Source organism: Sander vitreus, chromosome 12, assembly GCF_031162955.1.
Source record: "Sander vitreus isolate 19-12246 chromosome 12, sanVit1, whole genome shotgun sequence".
Classification (NCBI taxonomy): domain Eukaryota; kingdom Metazoa; phylum Chordata; class Actinopteri; order Perciformes; family Percidae; genus Sander; species Sander vitreus.
In genome coordinates, this window is record NC_135866.1 from 4,503,685 (window position 1) to 4,514,345 (window position 10,661).

The window sequence follows — 10,661 nt, forward strand, 5'->3', positions numbered from 1 at the left end:
AACCTGTATTCTTTACTACATTGAATTGTGTTCATTTCCATTACATCCAGTATTGTTTGGTTGTTTGCATAGCACTATTTATTGCATGGCAATTATGTATATTGCAGAGTGATTGTTGCTTATTTCTCTTTAATCTATATATATATATATATATATATATATATATATATATATATATATATATATATATCATCTATATATATATATATATATATATATATATATATATGTGCATTCGTTATGTACAGGTTATATTTACATATTCTGTATTTCCTCATTTTACAGAAAACCACACCCACACACAAACACATACTATCGCAAGCAACAAGCACTGTATTCACCTGCTGGAATTGGATGTCAATAAATCTGTTGAACTAAAACCAAAGGTTGCAGCGACTCTCTTACCGGAGTACATAGCCAGCTCGGGTAGCGCCAGCGCATAACGTACACGGATTTCACACTATGGGTTCTTACCGACATTTCAGGACCATGTATGACGGGTCGGGATATTGCCATCCTTGTGTAACCCAGACTAAAAGGTACACAGCCACGGAGGGAGTGGAGGGGGGCATTTTATAGCATTTTGATAAGATGCATAGTGATATTAATCAAATACAGTAATGCACTAAAAAATTAGCCATACCCTACAGGAATTGGAATTTTGTGCGTTGATACATTTTGAAACCACTGAACCACTTCAATACATGATACATGACGTATGTTCTAATGTCTGTAAGTTTTACATAAATTAAATAATTTGCACATATATGTATGTGTATGTTGTCAGTCATTGTACATTTAGGTTGAAATTGAGTGATGCTTGACATTGAAATTATATCAAAATATGTCAATAAATTTTGATGTAATTTTGACATCAATGTTTGATGTCACATTTATGTTGAATTGACGTTGAAGCTTGATATTAAATGATATCAAAATAGCATCAAAATGACATCAACATCATGACATCTTGACATCAAATAAATGTTGAATTGACATCAAATGCCAACAAAGCATGACATCAAATTGACGTCAATATGACTTTCATTTTTTACCTATTTCGTGACGTAATTTTGATTTTGACATCAAATGCCCACTAGGAAGTGTGTGTTTTTTTATATAGATTTTAATTTAATGCAATAAAAATGTAAAAGTGCTTAGAGTGTGTAATATAATGTAAAACAAAGTTTTATTTTCCGAAATAAAATACTGGCATAGTAACCCAAGTTAGGTTATTTTTTACCCAACTCCTGGGTTAAAAAGGGACCAACTAATTTCTGGGTTATTTCAACAAAAAACATTTGTGCTACTATGTTTTTTAAGTTATTATGCTTTATTATGCGCGTAATGTCACCCAGCCCCCCATTAATGTCCAAATTTCCCCAAAATGGTCTCAATCGTTTGTGCTGATTTGTGTCATAAAAAGAAACATTTGTGCTACTTTGGTTTTTACGTTATTAGGCTTTATTTGTTATACGGCTACTATTTTCGCTGCAAAGTCTTCTGACACCAGCCATCACTCCCATGAATGGGACATTCTAAAACGCTTGCTTAACGTGGTCATGAACACTTAAGCCTATCAAAACACTGAACTAAACTTATTTAGATTATAGAAGTTATCTCATGTTAACGTTTTCTTCTTCATTGGCGCCTATGGCGAGGAAAAAGCTTAATGTGGTTTAATGTACCTAAACAGTGATCAATGATTACCAAATTTCTCTCTAATATTGCTTCTCATAATCACTGAAAACTGTCAAAAAATCGAACCCAAAGTAGGGCTGAACGATTAATCGCATTTGCAATAATATCATGATATACCAAATCAGTCTGCACTCCGCAGAGAAAGCATCAACTTGGCACGCTAACGCTATGCCGTACCTTGAGCTGATTTCTGTCATTCAAACAACTCTGAGTTGTAGTTTAAAACTTTACAGCCATTTTAATAAAATGAAGGTTAATGATGAAGTTAATGAAGGTTACATGCAGTTAATGGATACAGGCACGCAGAACTGAAGGCTCGGTTGGCAAGGATTAGCTCTGATTAGCAGTTAGCTCCGTTATAAAGATATGGAGTGGAGGAGCTGCCACTGAGAGGGGTAAGAGGGGTCACAGCAGCGTGGCCGCGGGTTTTCAACGGTTTTATTAGTACAGTTAATCCCACGGCAAGAACACCAGCAACTAAAGTAACGATAGCCTCTCTGCAAGTGCAACGTTGACGCTGTCATGCACACAGCACGCAACTTCACGAGGGGGAGGGGCTGAAGGCAGCTCCTCTCTGTGCGCTGTAAAAAAAATACATCATTGTGTGTGTGTGTGTGTGTGTGTGTGTGTGTGTGTGTGTATATATATATATATTAGGGCTGTCAATCAATTAAAACATTTAATCTAATTAATTACATACTCTGTAATTAATTAATCAAAATTAATCGCATACATAATTAACGGTGCCTGAACCGATTAATATATATAAAATAAATATATTTATATATATTATTATAAATATATATATATATTTTTTTTATTTTTTTTTTTACTTATTTAACTGTATAGTAATATGTTTAAAAAGTGCAATCCACATGTTTACATATGTTTATTACAGTAAATAATAATTAAATAATCTGAATACTACTAGTGTGGTAAAGCCACATATTTGTTTTTATATTTCTGCAATCTGTGATAGTTTGTGTGATTTGTTTCTGACTTTCATATGAATGTTTACACCAAGCTTGGTCAGTGCTCAATATACTAATGTGATTGAAGTAGTTAAATAAAAGATGCCATTCATATAAATTCATGCATCACCTAATTTCATCATCACATACAGGCCTGGCCTCCAGGAAAAAAAAGATCGCAATTCGATTATTTTCAAAAATCGTTCAGCCCTAACCCAAAGTCCAATTATTATGGCCGTTATCTGACATTAAGTGTTTCTGCTTCATTAGAGCCTATTGTAAGGAAAAAGCTTAATGTGGTTTAATGTACCTAAACAACGACCAATCATCATCAAATTTCTCTCTCATATTGGTCCTCATAACCACTGAAAACTGTCAAAAAAATCTAACCCAAAGTCCAATTATTATGGACGTTACCTGACATCAAGCGTTTCTGCTTCACATTTTCAGCAGGGCAGCGGAGCGGCTGAGGGTTGACTCTCCACGGTTCTCATGGGCTTTATAAGTCCTAACATGAAAAGGCTTAACGTGGTTTAATGTACCTAAACAACGATCAATCATCACGAAATGTCTCTCTCATATTGCTCATAAAAATTGAAAACTGTCAAAAAACGTAACCCAAAGTCCAATTAAAGCCTGATAACGTAAAAACCGAAGTAGCACAAATGTTTCTTTTAACGGCACAAATCTGCACAAACTTAGCAGAAACGATTGAGAAGAAAGATACAAACAGTGCCCCTATCAGCTTTTTTTCATGGCAGGGATCGCCCCGCTTCCCAGCATTGCAGTGGTCTAGCCACTAGCAGTTATCGGTTTCTTTTCACTGACCAAATAACACAGACTACACCCTCCTACAACCGCGATGGCTGCACCTGATTGGACGAACGCTACATGTGGGGCTCCTGAATTTCAAAACCAACCATAATGGTGTTTCGTTTGGAAAATGATCTCTTATTTTACGAAAATAGTTCACCGAAATGTGTTTCTGAAAACATTTTATGTGAGAAACAGCCTATGCAGTTGCTGAATCGGTTTAAAAGATTTTTGTGAGTTTTTGAGAGGCTGCCGCTCCTCCAAAGCGTCGACCTATGAACTCACGCGGGATCTCGATGACAGCACACGATAATCGGTCTGGGGGCTGATCGGTGTCATACTTGTAGTGTTGCCATCTCTCGTCCAAGACACAACAAGAATTGTTGGCACTCTAGTTGTCTGTCTAGTCTGACATAGTGACAGTCATGAAAGACAAAAAAATCCTGTAGTCTCAGTTTAAAGACCTCTGGCTTAACCCTTTAATCAACATTTTTTTATGTTAACAATGGATCACATGACTCCAACCCCACAGATAATTCTCGCGGCTCGGCTGTCCTACCTCCTGCTTGGCTGACGTGCTTCTGTGTTGATAGCGTTTTGCTTCGGTAGCTCGACGTGGTTGTCACATTTTTTTTATTACATTAATTAATAATTAAATTAATTATCAACTTTGTATTTAAACCTAACGTAGCGATCATAGCAATCTCCTTTTAGCGACTTTCCCGCTAATTCCACAGATGTTTACACGCTACTAACGTTAGCTCTGTTAGCTACTTTAGTTCAGCAGTTAGCTGTGACTTCTCTCACTCTCTGGCTCTTTGTTGATCTGCTAGTCAAATTGAGCTACATTCCTCTGCCTCCTAATGTGATAATGTACATGTAAAAGCTATAGTTTATTTGTCTAGTTGGAGGCAAAGCTCTGCACCAGGGAAACTCGATCATTAACGTTAGCTGCTGTATCGTAGCCCCCAGTAATCAGTGCGGGCTGAATTAATGTAACGTTAGCTCCTGTCCCCTGGCAGCAGCAGGGAAGCCAGGAAGACTGGGTGACTGACATCAGGTGTCAAATCCACAGGAAAGAGACAGAAAACTAGTTTGTAATGGATTTCAAATTCACTCATTACTCGTGCTGATTAGCAGGCGGCTCATTGGGTGGACTTACCACTCTACCAGAAATAAACAGGGGGGCGCAGATTCTAGATATTATAGTTCTGATAGTAAGTTAGTTAAAATTGCTTTAATATAGGCATAAGAAAAAACAATCGCAGATCCTTCAGTCATTGATATGCGATCTGATCGCCATTTGGCACAAGCCCACCCCATCAGCTCTACTAAGCTTTACAGCAACTTTCATCTTGTTTTTTTTGTTTCACAGCCTAAACTTTATTGTTTTGGTTTAGTTTCAAATCTTCATTTGTCATATACACACCAATTACAGTGTAGAATAAAATATAGTACTGTGGTTGACTGGTGTACAATGGTTGTAATAAAATGAACAAACTTTAATGTAGACAGGATAAGACAAATACATATTCCAGTGTGTGCAGATATAAACAGGAAGTATAAGTATAAAGGTAAAGCATAACAGTGTCGTGTGAATAAAGTCATAGTCATGTGTTTGTAGAAGAAAATGAATTACCTTACAGTTTTACTCTCATTTTATCCTGTTAACCTCTTTCCTGCTCACTGATTAAAGGTCCAATGTGTAGGAATTTCTCCCATCTAGCGTTGAGATCATATATCGCAATCAACTCTCTTGCACCACGCAGTTCAAAGTACGTATTACAGCTACGGTAGCCTTCACACTTCAGCCAGTCTCTTGCTCTTTCAATGTCCTTCTTTTTCTGGGCGAAGAAGAAGACTAAAATTTGGATTTTGAATACGTGTGGTCCTCCATGTTTCCATCTTCAAACTTGCTGAGGCCGGGAAGCTACGATACCCATTAGCAGCATTAGCAGCACCTGTGAGTTGAGGCGCATGAATATGGAGCGTCTACCCCAGTTTATGTGAATGCAAATGTGACATTTCAAGCCAAAAGGAATACTTGGAATTGATGGTGGTTGTAAATATTTATGAAAAAGGACAAGTTTGTGAACGGGCAACACAGATTTTGATAATGAACAACTAAACACGTTACACACTGGACCTTTTAAGTTCCTATTATTTTCTCTGCCTTTTGTCTAGCTTTGTGTTAAAACAAAGCATTTTACCCTGGTCACTGTGAGTGAGACCTTTTGTTTAGTTTGAGCAGACGATATTGGATCTATGCAAATCTACTCAGATAGTTTTGTAAGTTAATGTCTTCTCAGCTTTTGTTTATTCTGTTGTTTCCTGTAACCTTGTATAAAACCCTGGCTAGAAACTCATTCTGGTCAGAGAGATTCCTACAGCTTCTTGTGAACTTTCTCCACTGCACAGTGAATAAAACTCATCTGAACCAGCCACTGAATTGGACCTGAGAGAACTTTTCTTCCACAAAACACTCAAATGATGAAGAGTTTAGCTGTCAAATCACTGCTCTCTTCAACCTGGTTTTCAGCAGCTGCTGTTTTCAAAAAAGAGGCCCCCTGTACTCTGCCTGCTCGGCAGCAAACAGTAGACAGACACAGTTAAAGACCAGCTGGTGAACAAAGTGAAGCATAAAGCAGCTTTAGAGACAGATATTTCCCTCAGGAGTTGGCTGAGAAAAAAAAAGAGAATATTGGACTGACATTCATCAGGTGGATACAACGCCAAAGACCCCCCCATAATTAATCATGTTGCTTTGTAATTGCTGATGTGGAAATAAGCAACTGCTTGTTAACAATTTCACCATATGAACTTTTAAAGGTGATAATATGTCAATGGTGTGTTAACAACCTGTTGAGAGAGACCTATTTGTTTTGGTAGGCCTACCTGCTACCTAATCCATAAATGCTAACACAAAATAGATCCCAGGCATGATTTCAGGTCACTTTACAAAATGCAGGCGTGATTTAGCTAGACTTGCACGTTCATTTGGCATCTGAGATGTTCATCTATCAGTGACCATGTATTTATTACAGTACTTACAACAACAGTAAAGACTTTAGTAAGGTTTGAGTTTGCTTTTGTCTGAAAGTTACTTTGACACTTAGGACATAAAACAGTTATTCTAAAAGCACCACCAATGATCATTAGGTGATAAAACTGTTAGCTTTGTGGCCTGGTTAGGAAAGCTTAGGCTCTGGCCCTTATGGATTCAGCTAGAGAATGTGAGAATGTGCTATTTTAAAAGACGGAAGTAACTTGAGATACTGGGAAGTCTTTTGGCTGGCCAAATATAACTCTAAGCAGCTATCTTGCTATGTGGAACAAACCTTCTCCACAGCGGCCCACTGAAGACCCTGGAAATAGTACAGGAACAAATCGGCAAAAATGTTTTTTCATAACTTTAATATGTCTAGTTTTTAAAATTGATTAACATGTATTAACGTGTTTTACTGCAAAATTTGTTTAATTGGTTGATGTTTGGATTTCCCCGAAAACCAAATATAGAGAAAATGTAGGCTTCTCCAAAAGGGTCGTCTGCCTTATCACATGAAATTCTGGAAATAATAATCAGAATGTCACCAAATTTAGACTGGATGTTCACAGAATGTTATTGCATAATGTTCATATTAATTAAACAAACTGGACTTTGGGGCCCAGGTCCCTGATGCGAAAGCCCCCTTACTGCATTACATTCCATTATATTTTTATATTTTCAATTATTACCTGCCTGAATGTTGGGTTTTCCTTGACATAAAAAAGATGTTCTCACCATAAATTGGTGCCTAAAAATATATCAGAACGCAGGAAATTAAGTCTTTGACGCTCAAAATTTCCAAGGGGAGGACCCCCAGACTTTTTTTTATTTTAGCAGGGCGAGCACATTTTACAGATTTTCCAAAAGGAGGTCTACATGAATTATGACATGGCAAAAAAGTCACCCATACTCAGCGAGACAGGGTCCGTGTTTCAAGTTACCCTTTAATAGTGACTTTTTTGTTCCCCAGTGGAGCGAGTAGACAGTGGAAGTAGAACATGGACTAGCTAGCTATGCTAGCTAACTTTGTCTGCTTTTTATCTCCTTAATCATTACAGATTATAGTTACTTTTACCATGGCTCATTTTAGAAAGGCAAGAAAACTCTTTGTTTAGATTATCAAACAGACAATGGATCATAAATGTTTGTTTCTGACTGCCAGTGTCACAGAATCGTGTCCTGTGGCAGACAAAATTGCATAGTAGAATGCAATCAAAGCACACACACATTATATTATATAAACAAAGAACACAATTTATTGTGGTGGCCTTTCTAAAATGAGCAGTAGTGAAAGTCACAATGTCATGTTATGATCAAGGAGTTGAGTAGAAATACCACAGTGGGTGCTGAAATGGGTCACATTTTTCGTCTTTTTAGAGGTGATCATAACACTTTCGGGTCTCCTTGGGTCATGTGACTGAAAACTGTGAATAGCATCAGTTCTATCAGAACTGGAGAGTTTTTCTTCATAGAAAAAAGAGCAAAGAACAGATGTTTTCACTGTTCTCCAGACTGGCTTCGACAAGAGTTTGATACACAGATGGTTCTTCCAAACTCCTGCTAAGTATTTTTTGTAAATGCCTTACCTTTTCGTAGCACAAGCTTAAGGTGGACACTATTAGGCATGGGCCGGTATATGATTCTGACGGTATGATAACCTTCAGCAAAAATATCACGGTTTAAGGTATTGCAATTACAGCTTTAACATTTTTTTTTTTATTTTTTTTTTTTTTAAATGTCTGGGTAAAAAACAACATTTTTTTTCCATTGAACACAATGTATTTTATTTTTAAACACACTCCACACTGGCAGGGAGACGGATTACTAAACTGCAGTTTTTCTCCTACACCACAAAAACAGCTCATACCTTAGGAACGGTATGACGGAAAATGTTAGTGGTTATGAAACCTTGACTTTTTCAAACCACGGTAGGCCTATACCTTGAAACCAGTAACCGGCCCATGCCTAGACACTATCTCCTTATATTGGAACAAATCTGTTCTTCTGGGTTAATTAAGACACCAACATAGTGTATATGATACTATATGATTACAAGCCTGAACAAAGTGTAAACTTTTCAAAATAACATAAAAAACTTGCTTCATTATTGTTCAATACAGTCAAATTTCTTTACAGCAAGCATACTAGCTCATAGGTATCTCCACAGCTTCCTAATAAAACTGAATGTTTAACATTTGTTCCTTACAAACACAATGTTCCTGTGTGTGTGTGTGTGTGTGTGTGTGTGTGTGTGTGTGTGTGTGTGTGTGTGTGTGTGTGTAAATGAGGCATTTGAGTTTATGTGTGGTCACTGGGCATGTGCACAATGTTTTTGCTACACTGTCGTTTCTAAAAATAGACATGAATATGTTCCAACATTGAAAAACATTTAATTGCATTAGAATCCCAAACCCATTGATGTCCCAACACTTACCTCCATCACCGTACGTCTCCACGCCATATCCGTCCTGCAGTCCGTTACTCCAGGTGCCCTCGTACCTGGCTGGTGTATTAAGGCTCTGACGGACTCCATAGCGGCCCTTGAACCCGTGAGTCCACTCTCCGCGATAAATCCACCTCCCCTTGGTTTCTACGCCGAGTCCGTGGCGTTTCCCTTGCGACCAGTAGCCCTGATACACGTTCCCGCTGGGCCAGGTGTAGACACCGACCACCTCGAAACCGTTGGACCACGAGCCCGAGTACTCGCCCTGGCCCTTGGGCCCGGTGCACACACCCTGGCCGTGGGCTTTGCCATCCTCCCAGCCTCCGCAGTAGGTGCCACCATCGTCAAAGTCGAACCGACCGCCCGTCATTCAGAAACGGAGGGTTAAAGTACTACTTGGTGGCTTATTATGAAGTCCAGAGTGCGTGAGTTGTTATAAAATGCGCGGTAATGATAACAGGGAACCCCAGTGAAAATGACAGCTCTCAGCGGAGCTGTGAGGGAACGGGGACTGATGGCGGCTGGGCGCATCAGTGTCGATCAGTGTCGATTACTGAAAACGGGACGTGGGAGGGTGAGAGGCGGCCGCCACGGCTGCTAGTGTCGCTCCACTGCCGAGTGCTGGAAGACTCTCCCACCCTGAAGTGAAGACTGCTAAGATACATGCGATGAAACAGTATGGTCTTCCTGTTTTGGTTTTCATAATAAAAGCCAGGCAACCTAATGTTTTCGAGTATTGCAGGTCTGACTGACCGGGGTGAAGTTAGTTTAATGTTTGACATTCGTCGGTTTTCGCGGATGTTACCTTCAATAGCTCCGTGTCAATGCTTCGATTTCCCCCAGTTTCAGGGTATGTTGGAGAGCTTATTTAGACAGACGTTTCACAGTTTTAGTTAACTCAAAATCACCAAAAATGACGACGCAATTAGAAAATATAACATCCCTCGCAAACATTTTTTTAAATAGCCTACCTTCAGCTAAGGAATTTTATCAAATCGAACCAACCTCATTATATGTTTTGCCCCCCACTAACAATACTGGAGATCATTTTTACAAAAAATTCTTTTGAAAAAGGCATCATCTCTGAATTTTATGACTTACTGAAAGACTTCTCCCCTGATTCTTCTGAGTCTAAATTTAATGCATGGAAAACAGATCTACAGGAGGAATTATCATTGGAACATTGGCGTAACGCATGTAAAGCAGCCCAGACAGGGTCAGGTAATACACGCCTAAGACTCTTACAATATAATTGGTTAATGAGGGTGTACAAATTAAACTAAAATAATATTAATTCTAATATCCCAGACACCTGTAATAGATGTGGGGTAAATAAGGGCACTTTATTTCACTGCCTCTGGCAGTGTCCAAGAGTGAGGGAGTTTTGTGAGGAGGTTAGACTGTCTGTACAGGAGATTCTCTCAATTAGATTAGATCTGGGACCTAGGATCTTTCTGCTAGGTCTTTATCCAGAGGGACATAGAATAAAGTTTCATGAAAAAATGTTTATAAACATGTTCTTTACAAGCAAAAAGGACAATAGCCTTATCATGGAAAAACTTTGGTAAACCCGCTATCGCTGTGTGGTTTAGGGAACTAACTTCTTGTTTACCTCTGGAAAAAAATTCTTACACTCTTAAGGACAGACAGGAGGTATTTAAAAATGTATGGGGTCGTTTCATTAATT

General features: G+C 38.5%; 1 protein-coding gene across 1 annotated transcript in view; it reads right to left on the reverse strand.

Annotated features, from left to right (window-relative positions):
* LOC144526514 (junctophilin-1-like) overlaps positions 1-9,380 on the reverse strand; it is an 88,801-nt gene extending 79,421 nt beyond the window's left edge. The window contains exon 1 of the mRNA XM_078264036.1: positions 8,966-9,380. Within this exon, the coding sequence (XP_078120162.1) occupies positions 8,966-9,344 (379 nt within the window). The 5' untranslated portion in view covers positions 9,345-9,380. The remainder of the gene's footprint in view (positions 1-8,965) is intronic.
* Positions 9,381-10,661: the final 1,281 nt, after the last annotated feature.